This window comes from Schistocerca serialis, chromosome 10 (genome assembly GCF_023864345.2).
Source record: "Schistocerca serialis cubense isolate TAMUIC-IGC-003099 chromosome 10, iqSchSeri2.2, whole genome shotgun sequence".
Classification (NCBI taxonomy): domain Eukaryota; kingdom Metazoa; phylum Arthropoda; class Insecta; order Orthoptera; family Acrididae; genus Schistocerca; species Schistocerca serialis.
Window position 1 is genome coordinate 112,427,671 of NC_064647.1, and position 27,778 is coordinate 112,455,448.

The 27,778-nt window shown below is 44.7% G+C and overlaps 1 protein-coding gene across 1 annotated transcript in view; it reads left to right on the forward strand.

The window, feature by feature from the left end:
* Window positions 1-27,778, forward strand: part of LOC126424906 (cytochrome P450 4g15-like) — a 165,794-nt gene that overhangs the window by 63,318 nt on the left and 74,698 nt on the right. Inside the window, exon 3 of the mRNA XM_050087749.1 lies at window positions 23,380-23,581. Within this exon, the coding sequence (XP_049943706.1) occupies window positions 23,380-23,581 (202 nt within the window). The remainder of the gene's footprint in view (window positions 1-23,379; window positions 23,582-27,778) is intronic.

Sequence of the window (27,778 nt, forward strand, 5' to 3'; positions counted from 1 at the left end):
ATGCTCATTCTGTGAAATTAAAATGTCGGGTTCAGTTGAATTGTGTGTTAGAAACTGTAAAAACTGAGTCTTACTATGATAAAGCGTTAGTTTATTTTCTACAAGCCATGAACGTATGCCACGAACTGTACAATTTGAAACAGTGCCAATGTTGCACACAGCATCATTTACTACTAAGTTAGTGGCGTTGATCCGTGGGGCACCCCCATTTGCCTTTGCCTCACTCATACCCCACATCGCAGTTATTCTCAACACTGTGCATAATGTCTGTTGTTAAAGTAAGAGGTGAATCAATTGTGAGCTGCTGCCCATATTTCATAATGCTCCCACCTCTGGAGCAATGTTTTGTGATAAACACCATCAGACGCATTAGTTAAATCAAAAAAAGATGTCTAGCGTTCGAACCATTTTGTTTAATCCATCCAGTACTTCACAGAGGAAGGAGAGTATAGCATTTGTAGTTTTCAAACCACTCCTAAAACCGAACTGATAGCAAATCATGTGAAATGAAATAATCAATTGTTCTTACATAGACAGTCTTTTCAAGAACTTTAGCAAACACTGATGGCCTAGAAACAGGTCTAAAATTGTCTATATTACCCCTTTCTCCCCTTTTATAAGGCGGCTTTACTATTGAGTACTTCAATTGTTGAGCAAACTGGCGATTCTTAAAGGAAAAATTACAAACGTGGCTAAGTACAGCGCTTCATGTGCAGCACACTACTTTATAATTCTGCTAAGCACTTCATTATATCCATGAGAGTCCTTAGTCCTCAGAGCTTTAATTATTGACTCAGTGTCCCCCTTGTCAGTATCACAGAGGAGTATTTCAGACATCAACCTCGGAAAGGCATTTTCCAAGAGTGTTATATAATTCCCCATAGGAACTAAGTTTTTATTTAATTCACCAGCAGTGCTCAGAAAGTGATTGTTAAATACTGTGGATATATCTGACTTATCAGTAACAGAAATATTTTTGCTATGAACTGACATTAAATTGTAGACCTTGTGCTGCTGACCAGCCACTTCCTTCACGGCTGGTCATGCGATTTCAATTTTCTCCTGCGGATTAGCTATACTATTTGCGTATCACGTACTCTTTGCCTTCCTAATAACATTTTAAGCCCCGTACAGTACTGTTTGTAATGGGAACATGTAGTTTCATTGTGACTACTTCTAACATTTTGGTGTGATCGCCACTTTGTTCAACATGATATCCACTAGTCAGCCAGCCAGGCTGCCTTTTACTGCTAGTATCCTGTTTAGAACGTTCGAATGGAAAGCAACTTTCATAGAACATGAGAAATGTGATGAGGAAAGCATATATTTGTCATATCACAAATCACCTGCGTACAAATGACAGCTCTACCGATCCACTGCCCTCTTATACCCTGTGTAGGTAATACTACCGCCATCAGGATATGCGCTTATTGCTTGCCCACGACTTTCGTCAGTTCAGTGAACATCTATAGTACGTGGTATACAGGGTGTTACAAAACGGTACGGCCAAACTTTCAGGAAACATTCCTCACACACAAATAAAGAAAAGATGGCATGTGGACATGTGTCCGGAAACGCTTACTTTCCATGTTAGAGCTCATTATAGTTTCGTCAGTATGTACTGTACTTCCTCGATTCACCGCCAGTTGGCCCAATTGAACGAAGGTAATGTTGACTTCGGTGCTTGTGTTGACATGCGACTCATTGCTCTACAGTACTAGCATCAAGCACACCAGTACGTAGCATCAACAGGTTAGTGTTCATCACTAACGTGGTTTTGCAGTCAGTGCAATGTTTACAAATGCGGAGTTGGCAGATGCCCGTTTGATGTATGGATTAGCACGGGGCAGTAGCCGTGGCGCGGTACGTTTGTATCGAGACAGATTTCCAGAACGAAGGTGTCCCGACAGGAAGACGTTCGAAGCAATTGATCGGCGTCTTAGGGAGCACGGGACATTCCAGCCTATGACTCGCGACTGGGGAAGACCTAGAACGACGAGCACACCTGCAATGGACGAGGCAATTCTTCGTGCAGTTGACGATATCCCTAATGTCAGCGTCAGAGAAGTTGCTGCTGTACAAGGTAACGTTGACCACGTCACTGTATGGAGAGTTCTACGGGAGAACCAGTTGTTTCCGTACCATGTACAGCGTGTGCAGGCACTATCAGCAGCTGATTGGCCTCCACGGGTACACTTCTGCGATTGGTTCATCTAACAATGTGTCAATCCTCATTTCAGTGCAAATGTTCTCTTTACGGATGAGGCTTCATTCCAACGTGATCAAATTGTAAATTTTCACAATCAACATGTGTGGACTGACGAGAATCCGCACGCAATTGTGCAATCACGTCATCAACACAGATTTTCTGTGAACGTTTGGGCAGGCACTGTTGGTGATGACTTGATTGGGCCCCATGTTCTTCCACCTACGCTCAGTGGAGCACGTTATCATGATTTCATACGGCATACTCAACCTGTGCTGCTAGAACAAGTGACTTTACAAGTACGACAGAACATGTGGTTCACGCACGGTGGAGGTCCTGCACATTTCAGTCGAAGAGTTCGTACGCTTCTCAACAATAGATTCGATGACCGATGGATTGGTAGAGGCGGACCAATTCCATGGCCTCCACGCTCTCCTGACCTCAACCCTCTTGACTTTCATTTATGGGGGCATTTGAAAGCTCTTGTCTACGCAACCCCGGTACCAAATGTAGAGACTCTTCGTGCTCGTATTGTGGACGGCTGTGATACAATATGCTATTTTCCAGTGCTGCGTCAGCGCAACAGGGATTCCATGCGGCGGAGGGTGGATGCTTGCATCCTCGCTAACGGAGGACATTTTGAACATTTCCTGTAACAAAGTGTTTGAAGTCACGCTGGTACGTTCTGTTGCTGTGTGTTTCCATTCCATGATTAATGTGATTTTAAGAGAAGTAATAAAATGAGCTCTAACATGGAAAGCAGGCGTTTCCGGACACATGTCCACATAACATATTTTCTTAGTTTGTGTGTGAGGAATGTTTCCTGAAAGTTTGGCCGTACCTTTTTGTAACACCCTGTATATTGAGAATTTGAGAGGAGGCATGCTTGGGTATACTGTGTGGTTGTGCTGATCACTGTGTTTGGATAGGTTAGTGATCAGCGCACCTGAACACTACGCAGGATACTTGGGTTCGAATCCCAGTGTGGTAAAATTTTTTAACTTGCTGCTCAGTGCCCACTGGAAGCCAATGTCTTTAATTCCTCTGCGTCTTTATTCAAATACTATTTGTTTGGAAATCTGAGGTTGTAAGTGCTACGGAACCAAACTGCTGAGGTCATCAGTCCCTAATCTTACACACTACTTAATCTAACTGACGCTAAGGACAACACACCTCCGACGAGGGGCAAGGCGCCTGGACGACGCGGCTACCACGCGCGCCTATTTGTTTGGACGAAGTTATACAGAAGACTGGTGTACGGGTCCCCACTAGCGGAACAGCGCAAGTGGGAAGAGAGGCCGTGGCAATAGGGTGTATTGTAAATACAGAAGACAGTGTAAATTAGAGACAGGAGATGGAGGCAGTGGGAAAGAAAGGCAATAGGGGTCACTGAAACAGAGAGAGGAGAATGCATTAGTGAAAGAGAAAGAAACAAATGCGGAGAGTGGCAGCGAAAGACAGGCGAAAGAGATGGAAACAGTGAGAGGGGCAGAGACAGAAAGGATAAAATGCTAATGGGAGGAAGAGGACACATTTAGACAGTGTCTGTGAGAGGGAGATGCTGGGTACAAATGCTGAACTACCAAGAGAGACTGGGTAAACGGATTGAAAATGTTCTGTCTTCAAAGAGCGCTCATAAGTTTGCAATGCAAAAGTTTTGGTGAGGAGTCACAATGAGGATTGAGGCAACTGGCTCCCCACTTTTCCTTCAGTCGTTCAAGAAGCGCATATTCATCTTTTTTGTGCTGCACCTTGTGATATTCGCTATTTTTGGCTTCATTAAAACAGAAAATATTTAATACTTTCAGCCAGAAGGCAAATACTTGTTTATAAAGAATGATTAATGTACACTCCTGGAAATTGAAATAAGAACACCGTGAATTCATTGTCCCAGGAAGGGGAAACTTTATTGACACATTCCTGGGGTCAGATACATCACATGATCACACTGACAGAACCACAGGCACATGGACACAGGCAACAGAGCATGCACAATGTCGGCACTAGTACAGTGTATATCCACCTTTCGCAGCAATGCAGGCTGCTATTCTCCCATGGAGACGATCGTAGAGATGCTGGATGTAGTCCTGTGGAACGGCTTGCCATGCCATTTCCACCTGGCGCCTCAGTTGGACCAGCGTTCGTGCTGGACGTGCAGACCGCGTGAGACGACGCTTCATCCAGTCCCAAACATGCTCAATGGGGGACAGATCCGGAGATCTTGCTGGCCAGGGTAGTTGACTTACACCTTCTAGAGCACGTTGGGTGGCACGGGATACATGCGGACGTGCATTGTCCTGTTGGAACAGCAAGTTCCCTTGCCGGTCTAGGAATGGTAGAACGATGGGTTCGATGATGGTTTGGATGTACCGTGGACTATTCAGTGTCCCCTCGACGATCACCAGTGGTGTACGGCCAGTGTAGGAGATCGCTACCCACACCATGATGCCGGGTGTTGGCCCTGTGTGCCTCGGTCGTATGCAGTCCTGATTGTGGCGCTCACCTGCACGGCGCCAAACACGCATACGACCATCATTGGCACCAAGGCAGAAGCGACTCTCATCGCTGAAGACGACACGTCTCCATTCGTCCCTCCATTCACGCCTGTCGCGACACCACTGGAGGCGGGCTGAACGATGTTGGGGCGTGAGCGGAAGACGGCCTAACGGTGTGCGGGACCGTAGCCCAGCTTCATGGAGACGGTTGCGAATGGTCCTCGCCGATACCCCAGGAGAAACAGTGTCCCTAATTTGCTGGGAAGTGGCGGTGCGGTCCCCTACGGCACTGCGTAGGATCCTACGGTCTTGGCGTGCATCCGTGCGTCGCTGCGGTCCGGTCCCAGGTCGACGGGCACGTGCACCTTCCGCCGACCACTGGCAACAACATCGATGTACTGTGGAGACCTCACGCCCCACGTGTTGAGCAATTCGGCGGTACGTCCACCCGGCCTCCCGCATGCCCACTATACGGCCTCGCTCAAAGTCCGTCAACTGCACATACGGTTCACGTCCACGCTGTCGCGGCATGCTACCAGTGTTAAAGACTGCGATGGAGCTCCGTATGCCACGGCAAACTGGCTGACACTGACGGCGGCGGTGCACAAATGCTGCGCAGCTAGCGCCATTCGACGGCCAACGCCGCGGTTCCTGGTGTGTCCGCTGTGCCGTGCGTGTGATCATTGCTTGTACAGCCCTCTCGCAGTGTCCGGAGCAAGTATGGTGGGTCTGACACACCGGTGTCAATGTGTTCTTTTTTCCATTTCCAGGAGTGTATAATAAGGCGTCGCATAGCGATGGTGGAATTTCATAAATAATGTAATTCGTCGTCTTTGGGCGGCAGCACAAACAGAAGAATACGGATAGGTATGCGATCCTTCACTATTTTGTTCGCTGGAGGACAAATGAAGCCTTGAGCGCAAAAGACTTGTACTGTGTTTCTTAAGTAAGACGGACGCAGATTTGTGGCAGTCTGATGTAATTTTTTACTAAATGTATAAAAACGTGTTACGTCTAAGTTTGAGTGAAATGTAAAAAGAAGAACTGTTATAACTTATCGTGACGACGCACGAGCGACCCAAGAGGACAATGGCTATATGAAAGAACGCTCAATGGACATAAAACGGACATAAAAATCTACCGTCATTGTAGTACTAAGCTTCAGGTACAATACATGTTTTACTTATAAATGTTCTGGAAATATTGAATCAGTTAGCAGTGCTCAACCCTGTCATCTCCTCAGTGCTATTTTCATTTCAATTATGCATTTTGCTAAGATTATAGACACCAAGATCAGCAGTCCAATGTTCATGTTACATTGACAAAAAGAAAACTGTTTTATCGTCTACTTGCATCAGCTTTAATACTGAATTTCCCTTTTGTGTGATGTTACAGTTGTTTTTGCGCCCTTAAGAACTCTCCGGTCCCTTAGGAAATTGTTTTCTCATAAAAATAACTTCACGATCGGGTATGATCGTATCTACGATCATGACGTAATTAGAAAGACGATAATGCAATTTCTTTATCAATATCACGCTAGCTGTAAGTGCTTCAAGCCCCGCGAAACTGCAAGTAAAGACAATTCACATTTCATAATGCAATATTTTATGACAATGGTCAATCAATGATTCTTACGCCAATTGTGATTGATAAAACAGTAAGCGAAATCCCAATTTCCAACTTTTTCATTGAATAACAACATCACTTTTATTTTGTTGCATCAGAAACTGGAGGAGTTTCCTGCTATCATCATTTTCCATTCTGCTAAATACCCTCTTCCTACAAGCACTCCGTCTTCAGGCTACAAGTGAGCCCAACGGGACCATCCGACCGCCGTGTCATCCTCAGCGGAGGATGCGGAAAGGAGGGGCATGTGGACAGCACACAGCTCTCCTGGTCGTTATGATGGTTTTCTGTGACCGGAGCAGCTACTATTCTGTCGAGTAGCTCCTCAATTGGCATCACGAGGCTGAGTGCAAACCGAAAAATGGCAACAGCGCATGGCGGCCCGGATGGTCACCCATCCAAGTGCCGGCCACGCCCGACAGCGCGCAACTTCGGTGACCTGACGGTGTATCCACTGTTGCAAGGCAGTTGCCCCTGCTTCCTATAAGGTGTTACAAAAATAATGACCTGATTTCAGAACTTCATATTTATTAATAAAAAACACACTACTGAACCATGATTTACTTTCAACAAATATTATTAAGAATTTATTTTATTTACTAGCGATTCATCAAGAAGATTAACACATTTAATCACATTATCTAAGCATGAAAGTAGTTGACAAGGAGTAACTGATGAAATCATAACATAATTACTTTTAACGAATGGGAATTTTATTCACTTTAATAGTGCCTAAAACATTTTTTAGAAGAAACATTTAAAATTATAATCAGAAAGCACCCTCTAAATATCAATGTTATAATTTATTCAGAGGCAGAAAGAAACAAGTTTCAACTGTATGAGCTTTCGGGCAGAGAACCTTGCCGCTCCCTTTTGACATGGCCGTGGTTACGACCGCTCACAACAGCCTATGAAAGACTAGACTGGTGCAAATCTGCAACACACCAGATTACTTTAAACTAAGAGTTTTAGCAATTTACACAAGCACACAAACTATCCACCCCCCGTAGGAGGGATGGAAATGGTACAAAACACTAACTATCAAAATATTAACCTTGCCACCGGAGGAGCAACTTGATTTTAACTTCTAAGAGAAGTCTTACAGTGAAAGGGTGGCAACTTCATATATTTAAATGATCATTAAAATAAAAGCTCATGAAATGCAATCTTATATAAAATTCTACAAGTTTGGCCAAGTAATAGTTAAGATAGTCTTCAGTATGCAGATACCGCCTCTCAAGATCGTAGGCAATAATATCAAAATTTCCAAAGATCAAAGGATATTTCAGGAATTAGGCCGTGACACTCCAAGCAATAAATTCGTTAACACACCAAATCCGACAACATGGCAGAGGCAGCTACTAACGTATGGTAGATTGACAGGGAGATTACCGAACAACCCGAACCGCAGGTTACTCTAACCCGTCTCTACTCCACAAGGGTAAAACGGACCACCCAATTTATAAACAACCACCTTCCCGCGGGTGGGCAAACGGAGAAGAATGGTGGGACGACCTCAAAGCAAAACGGCTGGTGGCCTCACCAAGTAGAATTTAACAAGAGTAAATCAAACAACATATCACCAATCACTTAACTTCTAATAAACTGCGATTTCTCGAGAAGATCTGGCGCAGCAACCCCCAAATCGCTGCCAGCCGCTTCAACGGACGCAGGAAGGCGCGCCGATCTCCCGTCTCACGGCGTCGCAGCTCGCACCGGCCAGACTGATGTTGTGGGTTGACTCCTGTTGCTCTCGTGTCAACCGCGAAGTCACTACCCCTCACTATACGCCGCGGCCCACTGGACTCACGTGGCGACCTCACATGAGTCGACTCTCAGGACGGACAAGTCATCTTGTGTCTCACTGCTCGACCGACCAACCGATCGATCCAACCGCCAATGACCATTGCCTGAGCAAACTCGAGCAGACTGGCGGCCTAATGCGCAGATTCAAAAAAATGGTTCAAATGGCTCTGAGCACTATGGGACTCAACTGCTGTGGTCATAAGTCCCCTAGAACTTAGAACTACTTAAACCTAACTAACCTAAGGACAGCACACAACACCCAGCCATCACGAGGCAGAGAAAATCCCTGACCCCGCCGGGAATCGAACCCGGGAACCCGGGCGTGGGAAGCGAGAACGCTACCGCACGACCACGAGATGCGGGCTGCGCAGATTCAGATACGGGAACTAAGCCCCGACCGGACTACCACTCGCTGTTCTATTACTGGCGGAGTCGAAAGATTCTCATTTTGCCGGCTTTAAAGGTTGATCCGAACGACAGACATACTAACACTCCGAACGACAGACAGACTCTAACTGCCTAACAAATGCCGACGAGAGGCAGACTAGCAAGCTGGGGACGAGAGACTGACCCAGACTGAGCGACTGGCGAGCTCATAGCGCCCCTTAAATGCACGTGAACAGGCAACCTTTCCCCTTTCCCACCAGAGGAAGACACCAAAGCTGCGATTGCCACAGCGGCGCCACCGCCAGAAACGATGGGATAATTCTCTGCTTCACACTACGCGCTGCGGCGCGCTCTTCAAAACAGCAGTTTCTACCACGGCTCAACTACAAATCTGGAATGGATTGCAAAATACTAACAAAATCTTAAACTTTTAGTTATGCTATTACAAATGCTCTGTGTCCACCAGCTGCAGCACGAACACTATCTAGACAAAAGGTAAACTGGTCATAAACTTTGCACAATGCGTCCGCTTTTACAGAAGTTATGGTTGGGAAGGGAGTGAGACAGGGTTCTAGCCTATCCCCGACGTTATTCAATCTGTACATTAAACAAGCAGTAAAGGAAACAAAAGAAAAATTCGGAGTAGGTATTAAAATCCATGGGGAAGAAATAATAACTTTGAGGTTCGCCGATGACACTGTAATTCTGTCAGAGACAGCAAAGGACTTGGAAGAGCAGTTGAACGGAATGGATAGTGTCTTGAAAGGAGGATATAAGATGAACATCAACAAAAGCAAAACGAGGATAATGGAATGTAGTCGAGTTAACTCAGGTGAGGCTGAGGGAATTAGATTAGGAAATGAGACACTTAAAGTAGTAAAGGAGTTTTGCTATTTGAGGAGCAAAATAAGTGATGATGGTCGAAGTAGAGAGGATATAAAATGTAGACTGGCAATGGCAAGGAAAGCGTTTCTGAATCGAGTATAGATTTAAGTGTCAGGAAGTCGTTTCTGAAAGTATTTGTATGGAGTGTAGCCATGTATGGAAGTGAAACATGGACGATAAATAGTTTGGACAAGAAGAGAACAGAAGCTATCGAAATGTGGTGCTACAGAATGCTGAAGATTAGATGGGTAGATCACGTAACTAATGAGGAGGTATTGAATAGAACAGGGGAGAAGAGGAGTTTGTGGCACAACTTGACAAGAAGAAGGGACTGGGTGGTAGGGAATGTTCTGAGGCATCAAGGGATCACAAATTTAGCATTGCAGGGCAGTGTGGAGGGTAAAAATCGTAGAGGGAGACCAAGAGATGAATACACTAAACAGATTCGGAAGGATGTAGGTTGCAGTAAGTACTGGGAGACGAAGAAGCTTGCACAGGATAGAATAGCATGGAGAGCTGCATCAAACCAGTCTCAGGACTGAAGACCACAACAACAACAACAACAACATGGTGGCTATTATTCTTTTCTTCACTTCTTCTACGTGAAGAGGTAAAGGGGAGATGAACACACTTTCCTTCACATATTACCACAAGAAAAAGTCACATGGGCCAAGAATGCAGGGCAGTGTCTCGATGTCCCTTGCGCCCTATCCAGCGTTGAGGTAGAGAAACTGACGTCCATTGTTGTGCCAGTATGGTGGAGATGCATACGGTTGGAAAATGAAGTCATCGGAGTCGTCATGAAGTTGTGGAAAGAGCTATTTCTGCAGCATTTGAAGACGGCTCATTCCCGCCACTGTATTATCCTGAAAAAAGAAGGGGCTCCACACTTTTTCCCGAGAAATGGCACAAGAAACGTTGTCTTCAGGTGAGTCTGTTTCGTGCTCAGTAATGTCATAAGGGATTCTGGAATCCCCATATGAGCACTTTACGTTTACTTTACCGCTAAGGCCGGCCGGAGTGGCCGAACGGTTCTAGGCGGTACAGTCTGGAACCGCGCGACCGCTACGGTCGCACGTTCGAATCCTGCCTCGGGCATGGATGTGTGTGATGTCCTTAGGTTAGTTAGGTTTAATTAGTTTTAAGTTGTAGAGGAGTCATGACCTCAGAAGTGAAGTCCCATAGTGCTCAGAGCCATTTGGACCATTTACCGCTAGTATGAAATGTTGTACATAAATGAAAATGAACAGTGGTAAAACTATACCTTCCATGTCCTTTAGCAGAGCACTGCTAAAATCAACCCATTTACTTTTCTCGCAAATCGAAGAGTATGCACTAATTGTAGCCTGTGTGGTTTATATAGTCTTTACGACGCCTTAACACTCGCCAGACAATCGTATGGGGCGTTGTCAGTTATCTGATTGCGCGGCGAGAAGACTTTTGTGGACTCGGTTCAAACGTCTTGCCGAATGCTCTCAACTACGTCATCAGTAGTGCGAGGTCGACCTGGACTATTGCATTTGCACAAGCAACCTGTCTCTTCAGATTGGCGATACCGACGATGAATGTTTTTGAGTGCAAGCGGATCGTTGTCAAAACACCGACGAAAAGCACGTTGGACCGGAATCACTGACTCATTCTCTGCAAACTGCAGCGCGCAAAACGCCTTCTGTTAATCGAACGCCATCTTACTTGTGACTGACTGAAAACTGAGTATACGCATTTAGTGACAGCTAACGGCACTTTTCGGAATATCTAGGTCACGCCCCATTCAAACAACACACATTTCCTTGCTAGCAAGTCCCATGTTGAGTATTTAACACCGTCCAAAATCAGGTTTGGTTTGGGCTATTCTTTCTTTTGGAAACATCCTGTATTTGCTGCGCGTAAGTACAGTGCCCCACGTCTGTTCACAGGACAACTGAAGATAAGAAATGCCAATCTAACTTCACCTCTCGCAGCGAGTTTCACCACAGTAAACAAGTAGAAATAGTCTTACTCTGTTGTTTATCCTTTGTGGTACACACATAACAACACAGAGCAGACAAAAAAAAGTCATCCTGTGCAACGCTGGTAGGCGTAATATGCAAAAAATTGATTTGTGTGATTACATTTTCATTCGTGAGTAGCTACCAAGTTTTTCCTAAGCTGCAGCAGGCCCTGGGCTGGGTGACACCGGATATTAGCCGAATGCCAGCCACTTCCCCCTCTGTCCACGTGATGGGAATGTGGACTTGTGCTGAGAAGGTAGCTTCACAACTAAGTATCGCTGACGCTGTCAGAGAACGAACTGTATAGGACGAAGCCAATCACAGGAATCAAGTCGGTCACGTGGGGTCCTGGGGGAGCTGAGGAGGGCGGACGTCTGAAATTCGGCCGGTCTCTTCTCAGGCAACTGTCGGACCGCTCAGATCTTCTATCCCCTCCTCTCCGGTCTGGAGGACCCCATCTTGCACGACAGATTTCAGAGTTCATTTCTCTGTTCCGTAAGGATAGACAATAACGCCATGATTCAGGTCCATTAGTAAACTCAGCCTTTTCTAATTTAATACCCGGCAGCCATCTCCTAGACGCTGGGTACCTACCTACTCCTGACGTTCATCCTATCGGCAAAACCTTTACGCACTTGCATGCATACTTTCTACAGCAGGAAACAAGCCGTAATAGTTGACCTTAGAACGCAGAACAGACTGGAATTAGTGTCTAGAGTAGAGTGGCGAAATCTCTCACAAATGAGGCGAGCCACACGGTTCGACACCTACGAATTAATACTATTGCTCGGAAAACAAGCTAATCCGACAAATACACTAGTGTCCAAAATCAAAGCACCAAACAGCGATATACACTTCCTAAGTCACGGTATAATCATACAAGCTGTCAACAGATGCCCGTATGATCGCGATCAGTACGGAAGACGTCATTCCGGACAACGGACAACCACACCAACGATGACGTCACGGCACCTATCAGACGGGCTAGCGTTTGCCGTGTAATCCCACATCCACAGTCACTGTGTACAGTCACAGACGCTGCAATATGGCACAAAGAAGATGCTTACCAGACCCCCTGCAATGGATGGCCATAGGAAGAATAGAAGCAGGACAGTCGCAAATTGTTGTGGCCTTATAGCTTAATGTGAATGGTTCTGTTGTACCTCTGATGTGGAGACCGAAACTTTATCCCGAAGATAATGGCAGGACCGACCACGTGTGACACCAGAAAAAGCGCCGGCCGCTGTGACCGAGCGGTTCATGGCGCTTCAGTGCGGAACCGCGCTGCTGCTACGGTCGCAGGTTCGAATCCTGCCTCGGGCATGGATGTGTGTTGTGTCCTTCGGTTAGTTCGGTTTAAGTCGTTCTAAGTTCTAGGGGACTGATGACCTCAGATGTTAAGTCCCATAGTGCTCAAAGCCATTTGAACCATTTTTTGAACCATAGTAATAATATTTCTGTTACTGATGAGTCAGATATAGCTACAGTATTTAACAACCACTTTCTAAGCAATGCTAGTGAATTAAATAAAAATTTAGTTTTTATGGGGAATTATATAACACTCTTGGAAAATGCCTTTCCGAGGTTGATGTCTGAAATACTCCTATGTGATACTAACAAGAGGGACAGCGAGTCAATAATTAAATCACTGAAGACTAAGGACACTCATGGATATAATGAAGTGCTTAGCAGAATAATAAAGTATTGTGCTGCACATGAAGCCCTGTACTTAGCCACGTTTGTAATTTTTCCTTTAAGAATCGCCAGTTTGCTCAACAATTAAAGTACTCAATAGTAAAGCCGCTGTATAAAAAGGGAGAAAGGGGTAATATATACAATTTTAGACCTGTTTCTAGGCCATCAGTGTTTGCTAAAGTTCTTGAAAAGACTGTTTATGTAAGAACAATTGATTATTTTATTTCACATGATTTGTTATCAGTTCGGTTTTAGGAGTGGTTTGAAAACTACAAATGCTATACTCTCCTTACTCTGTGAAGTACTGGATGGATTAAATAAAAGGGTTCGAACGCCAGACATCTTTTTTGATTTAACTAGTGCCTCTGATTCTGTTTATCACAAAATATTGCTCCAGAGGTGGGAGCATTATGAAATATGGGCAGCAGCTCACAACTGATTCACCTCTTACTTTAACAACAGACAGCAAAAGGTCATTATACACAGTGTTGAGAATGGCTGTGTTGTAGGGTCTGAGTGACGCAAAGCCAAATGGGGGTACCCCAGGGATCAGTGCTACGGCCACTCCTGTTCCTTATTTATGTAAATGGTATACCCTCTAGTATTACACGTGATTCTAAAATATTTCTGTTTGCTGATGACATTAGCTTAGTAGTAAAAGATGCTGCGTGCAACACTGGCACTGTTTCAAATTGTGCAGTTTATGACATAAGTTCATGGCTTGTAGAAAATAAACTAACGCTAAACCATAGTAAGACTCCGTTTTTACAGTTTCTAACACAGGGTCTATACAAGGGCGATGTACTTGAGTACAATATTATGCAAATAGAAGAGGATGTAGATGAAGATGAAATGGGAGATACGATATTGCGTGAAGAGTTTGATAGAGTACTAAAAGACCTGAGTCGAAACAAGGCCCCAGGAGTAGACAACATTCCATTGGAACTACTGACAGCCTTGGGAGAGCCAGTCCTGACAAAACTCTATCATCTGGTGAGCAAGATGTATGAGACAGGTGAAATACCCTCAGACTTCAAGAAGAATATAATAATTCCAATCCCAAAGAAAGCAGGTGTTGACAGATGTGAAAATTACCGATCTATCAGTTTAATAAGTCGCAGCTGCAAAATACTAACGCGAATTCTTTACAGACGAATGGAAAAACTGGTAGAAGCCGACCTCGGGGAAGATCAGTTTGGATTCCGTAAAAATGTTGGAACACGTGAGGCAATACTGACCTTACGACTTATCTTAGAAAATAGATTACGAAAAGGCAAACCTACGTTTCTAGCATTTGTAGACTTAGAGAAAGCTTTTGACAATGTTGACTGGAATACTCTCTTTCAAATTCTGAAGGTAGCAGGGGTAAAATACAGGGAGCGAAAGACTATTTACAATTTGTACAGAAACCAGATGGCAGTTATAAGAGTCGAGGGGCATGAAAGGGAAGCAGCAGTTGGGAAGGCAGTGAGACAGGGTTGTAGCCTGTCCCTCATGTTATTCAATCTGTATATTGAGCAAGCAGTGAAGGAAACAAAAGAAAAATTCGGAGTAGGAATTAAAATTCATGGAGAAGAAATAAAAAGTTTGAGGTCCGCAGATGACATTGTAATTCTGTCAGAGACAGCAAAGGACTTGGAAGAGCAGTTGAACGGAATGGACAGTGTCTTGAAAGGAGGATATAAGATGAACATCAACAAAAGCAAAACGAGGATAATGGAATGTGGTCGAATTAAGTCGGGTGATGCTGAGGGAAATAGATTAGGAAATGAGACACTTAAAGTAGTAGATGAGTTTTGCTATTTGGGGAGCAAAATAACTGATGATGGTCGAAGTAGAGAGGATATAAAATGTAGACTGGCAATGGCAAGGAAAGCGTTACTGAAGAAGAGAAATTTGTTAACATCGAGTATAGATTTAAGTGTCAGGAAGTCGTTTCTGAATGTATTTGTATGGAGTGTAGCCATGTATGGAAGTGAAACATGGATGATAAATAGTTTGGACAAGAAGAGAATAGAAGCTTTCGAAATGTGGTGCTACAGGAGAATGCTGAAGATTAGATGGGTAGATCACATAACTAATGAGGAGGTATTGAATAGGATTGGGGAGAAGAGGAGTTTGTGGCACAACTTGACAAGAAGAAGGGACCGGTTGGCAGGACATGTTCTGAGGCATCAAGGGATCACAAATTTAGCATTGGAGGGCAGCGTGGAGGGTAAAAATCGTAGATGACGACCAAGGGATGAATACACGAAACAGATTCAGAAGGATGTAGGCTGCAGTTGGTACTGGCAGATGAAGAAGCTTGCAGAGGATAGAGTAGCATGGAGAGCTGCATCAAACCAGTCTCAGGACTGAAGACCACAGCAACAACAACCACAGCCGGCCGAGGTGGCCGAGCTGCTCTAGGCGCTACACTCTGGAACTGCGAGACTGCTACCGTCGCAGGTTCGAATCTTGCCTCGGGCATGGATGTGTGTGACGTGATTAGGTTAGATAGGTTCAAGTCGTTCTAAGTCCAGGGGACTGATGAACTCAGATGTTAAGTCCCATAGTGCTCAGAGCCATTTGAACCATTTTTGAACCAGAAAAAGAGGAGTGTTATTTGGCTGTGAGGGCAGGACGACACCGCGTTACTACTGCACGGAAGCCGGCACCTGGCCACCCACCATCCACTGTATCGAGGTGAACGGTGTACAGAAGGCTTCGGCACAATGGCCTTTATTCTCGGAGACGTGCTGAGTGTGTGCATCTGATGCCCCTTCAAAGAAGGGAACGTCTGGAGTCGAGTCGTTCACATCCCACCTGGACGGTCGAACATGGGCCAACATTCTTTTCACAGATGAGTCACGATTTGGTCTGGAGAGTGACTGCCGACGGATTCATTTCTGGAAGGAACAGGGAACACGGTTTCGGGACCCAAATATTGTCGAAAGATACCGATATCGAGGAAGATCGCCAATGGTGTCAGCAGGGATTATGTCGAACACTGGAACACATCGTCATGAAATTGTACAGGCGAATCGGCAAGGTGCAATTGCTCCAAGGGGACTGATGGCCACAGATGTTAAGCCCTCTCAGGTATCGAGACGAGATCTTGAGACTTCATGTGCGGTTGTTGCAAGGTCCTGCGGGCCAGACTTTGTTTTAACGGACGATAATGCTCGACCTCATAGGGCACAGTGAAACGCCCGCTAAATCACGCAGGGCTAACAGGTAATTAGGATTGTAGAAACTGCCAAGGGAGTTGCGGTCCGGATTCATTTCACAATTGTAATTTATCATCATCTAGTTCACAAATACACTTTTGAGAGAATTAAATTTTATTCGCTGCTGAAGGCCTCCAAACAGATGCTTTAGAATAAGTTCAGTTTTTAAAAGACATGACACATAGTTAAATTTACAAATAAGGTAAATCGTATTCATATATGCGAAGGGCGCCGGATTAAATCTTCAAAATTCCAAATATGCTATGATGATTACTGAAGGTAGAAGGCCACAATGATTTCAGATGCTAACAGGGCTGATAGTCCAAATATCTCTCCAGACAGTTTAAGAGTCGACTGTACAAAACCCTGATCCAGCCTGTTGTTCTATATGGCTGTGAGACATGGAGTATCCGGAAACAGGACTTCCATAAGCTCCTTGTTTTTGAGAGGAAAGTGCTTCGGAAGTTCTTTGGTCCAGTTCTGGATGTAGATACAGGGGAATGGAGGATCAGATACAACCAAGAGCTTGAGGAACTGCACCAGCAGCCCAACATAGCAGGAACTGTCAAAGCCAAACTAATGCGGTGGGCCGGTCATGTGGCCCAGATGGGGGATCACGGATGGCCTCGGAAGCTCCTGGATTTCACACCTGCAGGAAAGAAACCGCCAGGGAGACCCAAGAAGTGTTGGAGGGATGGACTCCATGAAGATTTAAACCAAGTGTCAATAGATGTGAACGGATGGCGGATAGCAGCAATGGACAGAATGTAATCTTGTCTCTGTCTTCATCTACAGCTTTTACCCTCTACAGCTCTCTCTAGTACCGTGGAAGTCGTTCACTGGTGCCTTAAGCGATGTCCTATCATTCTGGCCCTATATCTTGTCAGTGTTTTGTATATGTTCCTCTCTTCACCGATTCTTGAAGAGCCTTGTCATTCCTTACCGTATCGGCCCATCTTATTTCCAGCTTTCTTCTGTAGCTCCACATGTCAAATGCTTCGCTTCGCCGGCCGCGGTGGCCGAGAGGTTCTAGGCGCTACAGTCTCGAACCGCGCGACCGCTATGGTCGCAGGTTCGAATCCTGCCTCGGGCATGGATGTGTGTGATGTCCTTAGGTGAGTTAGGTTTAAGTAGTTCTAAGTTCTAGGGGACTGATGACCTCAGAAGTTAAGTGCCATAGTGCTCAGAGCCATTTGAACCATATTTTTGCTTCGCTTCTCTTCTGTTTCGACATTCTCACAGTCCATGATTCCCAACAAAAAATTCTGTACTACACATGTACATTCCCAGAAATTTCTCCCTCAGCTTGAGTCCTATGTTTGGTACTAGTAGACTTCTCTTGACCAGGAATGCTCTCTTTGCCAGTGATAGTATGCATTTTATGTCCTTCTTGATTCGTCCATCGTGGGTTACTTTCCTTCCAAGGTAGGCGAATTACTTTACTTCGTCTACTATATGATAACCAGTTTTGATGTTTAGTTTCACAGTATTCTCATTCTGCTACTTCTTATTAGTTCTGTATTGTTGCAGTTTATCCTCAATCTATATTCTTCACTTATGGGAATACAGAATGGCATTAACAAATAAGGTCATGTTTCAATAGAAAAGATAATGGTAGACAGAATAGACCTGGGCGCGAAAACGAAACCGAGAAAATGCAACAATATGTCGTCGCTAACCCACGACTCCTAAGTTACTAGGCCTTGGAGAAACTGTCAAATTTCTAAAAACATCGAAATCCTGCCATGTCCCATTTCAGTTTTTCAAATGTTCAAATGTGTCTAGGGACCAAATGCTTAGGTCATCGGTCCCTAGATTTACACACTACTTAAATTAATTTAAACTAACTTATGTTAAGAACAACACACACACACACCCCTGCCCGAGGGAGGACTCGAACCTCCAGAGGGAAGGGCCGCGCAGCCACTCTGCGAGGCGTCAGTTTTTCCCATGGGTGGCGGCAAGTGGTACTTCAGTGGCCAATTTCTTACAGTAAGGGCAGAAAGGAGCCCACGACCCATCAGTGATGTGAAACGCTAATTCACATCGCCTACGAATTGTTACCACATGAAGACATCTCAACAAAAGTGCAGCCACCTCTGTCCACAGAGTAAGATGAGCCACTTCATGAAAAGACAAGGACCACTCACACTTTACTTCGTACCCAATACGTGGAGTTATTCACCATTGGATAAATCTGTTGCTCTCGTCTCTTACCATTTCTCACTTGGCCCAACTGCATTCCTATGGCACAAAACTGTGCATATTCTATCAGAAAAAATTTCCAAATGCTCTCCTACCCACTGATTACGAAAGACATCTTGTCTTTGTGGTAACTCAAACGTCTTTTGCCTCAGCACTTGTCTATTAACTCTTCAACTATTACCTGAAACCTGTTGGCTTTATTTTAAGTTTCTACTGATTTCACATATGTTCAGGCATTTATGACAGTTACAAATGTCAAATGGCTATGAAGACATTCGGCTGGCACCATTCTCAGAGGGTTTTCCCAACAAAGAGCATATAAAAATGAACAGAGAGAAATTGCCTGCCACGTCAGTTTTTCACACAAGAGTGGCCTGATTTTACGTAGCTTGTATACTTCGGTTAACTTTTTAAGCAGAAGGCGACTCTTGTCTTGTTGTAACTACTCTTCTAATACCAGATTTCATAACGTAAGTGTAGCTATCTCATCTTGCAGGTCTCAGCCAGTCAACTCTGCTCGAGCTTGCGGTAGGCACAATGTGTACTCGAAACCAATAGACAAAATAGTTCAACTGCACTTATACGAACAGGTTGGACGATCAACTCAGGATTGTGTGTCTGAAAACAGGAGTGTGGCGCCTCGCTCTTTCGAAGACTCGCATTCGCATTAGCAGCTGGATGGCTGTAAACAGTCTTTCACGTGACGAGCCGTCAATGATGCAGTGTGAGGCATGGAGGGTGGCTTCAGCAGGGGCGCATGTTAGTGGCTGGAGCTTCAGGCACGTGGAACCAGTGTGGAGGTGCTGGGACGATGGTGGCGCATATATCCAACGCGTGGCTGCTACGCTGCTCTCCTGATATTTATCCAGAGATGAATGCGGGACACTCCGTCAGGGCAGCTACAGAGGGATGTACAGTGGCGGGCTAAAGGTACTGATGTGATAGCACACTGCCCTGGTAAGGGCTGCGGAAACACACCCATGCAGGACCATCTGGCTGGTCACAACCTACAGCATGCCGGAATCTGCCTGTGTTGCAGTGGTGGAATACGCTAATTGAGCGCTTGAGAGGCAACTGCAGCCAGACTCATGGCACGGCAAAAGCGGTGACGTTTACTCATCTGACAAGAGGCGTTACACATGAACCGAAATATTAATGGCCTCATTTAGGACTTAAGGGTGGGGAATCCCACTTCTGACAGCAATTTGTACTGTCATAGAAGCGGCACCTGCGTAAGACGGATGAGGATCTGGACGTTTGATGATACATGACAAGTAAAAAATCAATACATTCAGACAATTCAGTTACACTACTGGCCATTAAAATTGCTACACCAAGAAGAAATGCAGATGATAAACGGGTATTCATTTTACAAATATATTTTACTAGAACTGACATGTGATTACATTTTCACGCAATTTGGGTGCATAGATTCTGAGAAATCAGTACCCAGAACAACCACCTCTCGCCGTAATAACGGCCTTGATACGCCTGGGGATTGAGTCAAACAGAACTTGGATGGCGTGTACAGGTACAGCTCCCCATGCAGCTTCAACACGACACCTCAGTTCGTCAAGAGCAGTCACTGGCGTATTGTGACGAGCCAGTTGCTCGGCCACCATTGACCAGACGTTTTCAGATGGTGAGAGATCTGCAGAAAATGCTGGCCAGGGCAGCAGTCGAACATTTTCTGTATCCAGGAAGGCCCGTACAGGACCTGCAACATGCGGTCGTGAATTATCCTGCTGAAATGTAGGGTTTCACAGGGATCGAATGAAGGGTAGAGCCACGGATCGTAGCACATCTGAAATATAACGTCCACTGTTCAAAGTGCCGTCAATGCGAACAAGATGTGACCGAGACGTGTAACAAATGGCACCCCATACCATCACGCCGGGTGATGCGCCACTATAGCGATGACGAATACACCCTTCCAATGTGCGTTCACCGCGATCTCGCCAAACATGGATGCGACCATCATGATGCTGTAAACAGAACCTGGATTCATCCGAAAAAGTTACGTTTTGCCATTAATTCATCCAGGTTCGTCATTCAGTACACCATCGCAGGCGCTCCTGTCTGTGATACAGCGTCAAGGGTAACCGCAGCCATGGTCTCCGAGCTGATAGTCCATGCTGCTACAAACGTCGTCGAACTGTTTGTGCAGATGGTTGCTGTCTTGCAAACCTCCCCGTCTATTGACTCAGGGATCGCGACGTGGCTGCACGATCCGTTACAGCCGTGCGGATGTCTGTCATCTCGACTGTTAGAGGTACGAGGCCGTTGGGATCCAGCACGGCGTTCCGTATTACCCTCCTGAACCCACCGATTCCATATTCTGCTGTCATTGGATTTCGACCAACGCGTGAAGCAATGTCGCGATACGATAAACCGCAATCGCGATAGGCTACAATCCGACCTTCATCAAAGTCGGAGACGTGATGGTACGCATTTCTCCTCCTTACACGGGGCATCACAGCAACGTTTCACTAGGCAACGCCAGTCAACTGCTGTTTGTGTATGAGAAATTGGTTTGAAACTTTCCTCATGTCAGCATGTTGTAGATGTCGCCACCGGCGCCAACCTTGTGTGAAAACTCCGCTGCAGTGTGAGAATCTCATTCTTGTGTGAATGCTTTGAAAAGCTAATCATTTGCATATAACAGCATCTTCTCCCTGTCGGTTAAATTTCGCGTCTGTAGCAAGTCATCTTCGAGGTGCGGCAATTTTAATGGCCAGTAGTGCATATAAGACTCACCTCAACTAGGCTCTGAAGGGAGACACCCGTCCAAGTGAACATAGTGGGTCGAGAAGTAGCAAGAGAGGGACAATGTTCATATCTGAATTAGCTAATGGCTGATCAAGAAGACACAGAGCCACAGACGGATCATTGTTGCTATACTTTCTGTGCCCGCAACACAAGCTGGGCTCTTCAATACGATATTGCAGGGCCTGTATTATTTCGATTACGATGCAAAGTTCCTTGGGTCATGCATGCATGTCCATGGGAACAGGCACTGCGGCGACTACAGATGCATGGTTGACGACATGTGAAAGTTTGGGTCTGATAGTGAGTCGTGTGTGGATAGGCAAATGGTAAGGCGACCGCTCGTGGTAAGCGGGAAATCTGGATTCGATTCCCGGTCCGGCACAAATTTTCATTGTCGTCATTCCATTCTACAGCTGAAGGATATCCTTATTCTCGACTGCAAATTCATTTCGTGTAAAGTGGACTCCAGTCCTAGAATCAGCCATCAACCACCACATGACTCTTCACCCACGCTTCCAATTGGCTCACCGTGGTAGCACCTGTGGTTGTTTCTGTCAGCAAAATACCGAAAACAACGCTGTCTCCAGTCGCCATGGTTTTACCCAGCAAATAGGTTCTGAGAAGACTCGTACAAGACACATAACCTAAAAAAATGATGAAAAATTTAGAATTACATTTTATATCAAAACCCTATAATATTTCCAGACTGGCTACTTGTCCTGCACATACTATGGTACAAATGCTGTTGATAATCAGTTATCAACACATATACTGGAATGTGAGTGCAAGCATTAAAAAATTTGTTCCCCAAATTGTGCAAAGTTTATGGATCTTCACTCCCCACGCAATAAAAAAAAAAAAAGCCTCCACATATAGAAATCTAACGAACATAAATCCAGGGATGTGGCAGCCACTCTTCAAGACCCACTATACAATACACAAAAATGGTTCAAATGGCTCTGAGCACTATGGGACTTAACATCTGAGGTCATCAGTCCCCTAGAACTTATAACTACTTAAACCTAACTAACCTAAGGACATCACACACATCCATGCCCGAGGCAGGATTCGAAACTGCGACTGTAGTGGTCGCGCGGCTCCAGACTGAAGCGCCTAGAACCGCTCGGCCACACTGGCCGGCCATATACATCTCTGGGAAAATTGGATAGCAATAATGCATAGACAGTTACCTCATAATCATGTTGGCACGACTGTGCTGAGATATTGGTTGAGTGATGCACATTCTACATGCATTACGTAAACATGCGATTTACATCCAACCAAAATTCTCATTATTGATGTAAGGCTGACCCCAGATCCAAATATATAGAGTTACAATATTTCACTATTTCTGACTGTTATGAGCCGACATCAGAACTGGTATCTTGTTACCAGAGTGACACACTGACCAGTCATTTAATACCCATCTTGGTCGCTTGAAATCTTGATATAACAGCAACATTCATGTTACTTATGCACGCCTCTCTGGGGCTGCTGTTTGAGGACATGCATTGGTGTCACCTGTACTGTTGGGTCAACTACTGTTATCAACAAGTCACAAAGCCTTACTGATCAAGAGGCATATAAATATAATTTACTTCATGCTGAGTGTTTTCTCACAATTACCACTTCAGAATGTCCTAAAGTGATGGGTACTTTTGTGTTAGATACTACCACAGCGTGGCAGCATGCGTTTTGAGTGGCTTGGCGTAGAAACTTCGCTTGAGATAGCATATGGTCTGAACTAATAGAGGCAGCATTCTAGGATTTAGATCCTGATGTACTGTTTGTTCCTTCTTGAGGTAATGGTTGTACCACTGCTTTGAGGACTTGCATGTTTCAAGATTTGTGCATCGAATCTGCCTGAGATACAGTTTGCCAACCCTTTTCCATAACTGTCCTCCATTGGCACAGTTGGATCTTTGTGGACACAGATATAAAAAGTGTTTAGAGCGATCTCCAGATTGCAGATGCAGGGCATCTTCGAATTTTTGCCAAGATCTTCCAGCACATGAGTATACGTGTCACACTGATATTACTTTATCATACGGTTGTTTTTCTGCCAATCCATGAACATGTAGGTACCCTTATTATTACGGTGGCAGGTTCTACATCGGTCCAGTGCTGGTGCTGATGGTGGTGCACCCAGACGATGTTCAACACATCATGCTGACATCCAAGATGGTGGACCGCGACCCCTTCTTGTGTTACGCTATACGGACCTTTCTCGGCGATGGCTTACTCTCCGTCAATGGACGCCAGTGGAAGACGCACCGCAAGCTCATCAACCCAACATTCCATTCTGAGGTGAGTTGGCTAGCCCAGGTAAAACTTACTAAAATGTTCTGGACTACTGTCCCGTGATCGGATGAATTTCTTGTTGAAACACAACGATTCATCTCTGTTTTCAGAGGATATCTTCAAGGGTGCTGGTGGCTTTTGCACAACCTGTCTCGCTCCAACCATCCTTCACATGTAATTCGTAGGCACGAACTTAAAATTGGATTTCAAACATAAGCTAATCTGACCACGTCCTAAATAGCAGAATAAAACTACTCAGTCTCACATTGTCGGCCATGAAAATTTTCGAAGAAAATGGTATATTTGAAATTGAGCAGGATCATACCCCTACGTTACAAAAGCAAATTAGAGATACGTTAAGGAGAAGTAAACATCTTATGAAAGAGTTTCAAAAGAAAACCTTAATTAACATGAACCCTAGAGCACCTACGCTTAGAAGTCAGTTTAAGGTACACAAAAGTCAACACCCAGTTCGTCCCATTGTTAATGGAATAAAGAGCCCACATCACAAATTAGCGAGATTTTTACACACTAAAATTAAAGAAGCCTTTGTTTTTGAAAACAATTACTCTGTTAAAAATAGTGCTGAGGTAATAAACAAGCTAAAATCAATAGAGATCACTTCATCCTCTCGTTTGGTTTCTTTTGACGTCGTAAGTTTATACACTAATGTTCCAGTGGATATCACTCTTAAGATTATTGAAGGTAACATTCGACAACACAAAACTTTAAGTGAGCTACAGTTGTCGGAACTTATGTCACTACTGCAGGTTGTACTAGATTACAATTACTTTCAGTTTAATGGTAAAATGTATGAGCAACCATTCGGCTTAGCCATGGGTTGCCCGTTAGCTGGCATCTTTGCTGACATCTTTATGAATGCACTAGAAGAAAATTTCTTCAAAAACAACCCTATGTTAGGCAATAAGATTTCTTTTTATGCTCGTTATGTTGATGATATACTCATACTATTTCAAGGTTGTGACCAAGATCTACAACAACTGTTTCATGTTTTCAACAGTTTCCACGAGAAAATGAAATTTACAAAAGAGATACAAAATAACGAGAGAGAACTCAATTTTCTTGATTTGAAACTTAAGTTATCGGGTAACACCATTAGCTTCGACATTTTCCGTAAAGAAACTTTTTCTGATAATATTATTCCAGCAGATTCCTGTCATCCTCAAACTCACAAGATCGCCTTTTTTCATTCTGCAGTTCATCGCGCTGTGAGCACACCTTTAGCACAGAATTGTTTTGAAAATGAAATATTTTTATTAAAATCAATAGCCACTAACAATGGATACGACCCTAAATTAATTGACCAAATTGCTAAGAAAAAAACAGCTGTAAAATTTTCTACTTTAGGAGATAACAGGGCAAAAAACTATGAGAGTAATAACTTTATTTCTATTCCATTTTTAGGGAACGTTTCATATAAGATTAAAAGACTTTTACAGAAACAATACGGTTATAGAGTTGCTTTTTCCGTAAATAATAGCCTCAAACGTAGAATAATTCATAATATTGGAGCACGAGAAGAACTCAGCACTAAGTCCGGTGTATACAAAATTACTTGTAACGACTGCCCAAACTATTACATAGGGCAGACAGGTAGACCCATTAAAGTTAGGTATAAAGAACACAAGTTAGGTAAAAATGGGGAAAACGTATATAATTCCACCTTTGCTGAACATCTATGGCTCTTACAGCACACGCCAAGAGAACTGGACGACGTAGAGCTGCTTCATGAAGCTGATAAAGGTGACAAACTAGACTTGCTCGAAGAATTAGAGATTTTCAAGCATCTGTCTCTAAAAGATGGTTTTGTTCTTAATGAACAGGTGCAGCTTCGAAACAAAAATTTTTTAGACAGTTTCAAACCCCTCATTGCCTTAATGTAATATAGTCTGGCTGACTAGGAGTTATTTTCTTGCTTGTTGATGCCGGTGAAATGCGCTTTTCCTATCTTGTTGGGATCTACATATTGTGATGTTTGTTAATTATGAATTTCAATGTGTATGTGTGGTTAAATGACTACTATGTTTTATTCATACAGACAGATGGTTTCGTTTTATTATAACATTTTGGTTGTTTCGCTAGTATGTATTTCACTGCCTACGTTACGAGAGACTCTCGCGCATTACAGTAGTGCCCTCTCTCGTTAGATGTTCCAAGCGCAAGCTTTATCCGTTTGACACTAGGACACAGGTAAATTTGGTTCTATATTTCTAGTTTACATAAATGTCTTTAATTGGCGTGATACGCTTTATTTATTAAGACAAAGTTTGAATTAACACAACCTTTAATAATTTTGATGCGCTTATGTATGTATTTATGGATTGTAATATGCGCGAGTCTGGCACATGCAAGTGCCCTCTCTCGGCGAAAAACATCTGCCTTAGTGCCTTCACACTCGTGTCTCAACAGTTCATAGGCGAAGTAACGGTGTTAAACTGTTCGCTTTGATCCTGTACCCATTACACATGTTGTACAAATGGAGATGATATTTTAATTACTGGCGACGCCTTTTGGCATAATTGTTTCATTATTCTCCAGTGCATGATGTAATTTTAGTAAGTACTAAAGATTGTGTGCCTGTATTACTTTAGCAATTTCACCATTATTTAAGCTTCTGTTTCTCACTTTCGTTGATATGGCTTTTCTAATGAATGTGTCTTTCTATTCAGGAAATGTACTTCTGATGAAGGTATATTTATATGTACCGAAACCTTGGTCAAGAATTTTAATAAAAAAATTCTATCCTGCAACTGTTTTTGGCTGCCATCCTTTATTGTGAAGAATTTTAACAGTTGCTGCTGCAGCCATGTTTAAAATCTTGAAAATTTATATTTTACGATATGCCTACGCATAACGCATACTTTAATGGCAGCTGCACTGGTTATTCACACAAGGTACTCTAAGCTGATTAACGTGTTTGTTAAAGACTTAACAGGAATGTGTAAGATACACAATATATATATACACTCCTGGAAATGGAAAAAAGAACACATTGACACCGGTGTGTCAGACCCACCATACTTGCTCCGGACACTGCGAGAGGGCTGTACAAGCAATGATCACACGCACGGCACAGCGGACACACCAGGAACCGCGGTGTTGGCCGTCGAATGGCGCTAGCTGCGCAGCATTTGTGCACCGCCGCCGTCAGTGTCAGCCAGTTTGCCGTGGCATACGGAGCTCCATCGCAGTCTTTAACACTGGTAGCATGCCGCGACAGCGTGGACGTGAACCGTATGTGCAGTTGACGGAATTTGAGCGAGGGCGTATAGTGGGCATGCGGGAGGCCGGGTGGACGTACCGCCGAATTGCTCAACACGTGGGGCGTGAGGTCTCCACAGTACATCGATGTTGTCGCCAGTGGTCGGCGGAAGGTGCACGTGCCCGTCGACCTGGGACCGGACCGCAGCGACGCACGGATGCACGCCAAGACCGTAGGATCCTACGCAGTGCCGTAGGGGACCGCACCGCCACTTCCCAGCAAATTAGGGACACTGTTGCTCCTGGGGTATCGGCGAGGACCATTCGCAACCGTCTCCATGAAGCTGGGCTACGGTCCCGCACACCGTTAGGCCGTCTTCCGCTCACGCCCCAACATCGTGCAGCCCGCCTCCAGTGGTGTCGCGACAGGCGTGAATGGACGGACGAATGGAGACGTGTCGTCTTCAGCGATGAGAGTCGCTTCTGCCTTGGTGCCAATGATGGTCGTACGCGTGTTTGGCGCCGTGCAGGTGAGCGCCACAATCAGGACTGCATACGACCGAGGCACACAGGGCCAACACCCGGCATCATGGTGTGGGGAGCGATCTCCTACACTGGCCGTACACCACTGGTGATCGTCGAGGGGACACTGAATAGTGCACGGTACATCCAAACCGTCATCGAACCCATCGTTCTACCATTCCGAGACCGGCAAGGGAACTTGCTGTTCCAACAGGACAATGCACGTCCGCAAGTATCCCGTGCCACCCAACGTGCTCTAGAAGGTGTAAGTCAACTACCCTGGCCAGCAAGATCTCCGGATCTGTCCCCCATTGAGCATGTTTGGGACTGGATGAAGCGGCGTCTCACGCGGTCTGCACGTCCAGCACGAACGCTGGTCCAACTGAGGCGCCAGGTGGAAATGGCATGGCAAGCCGTTCCACATGACTACATCCAGCATCTCTACGATCGTCTCCATGG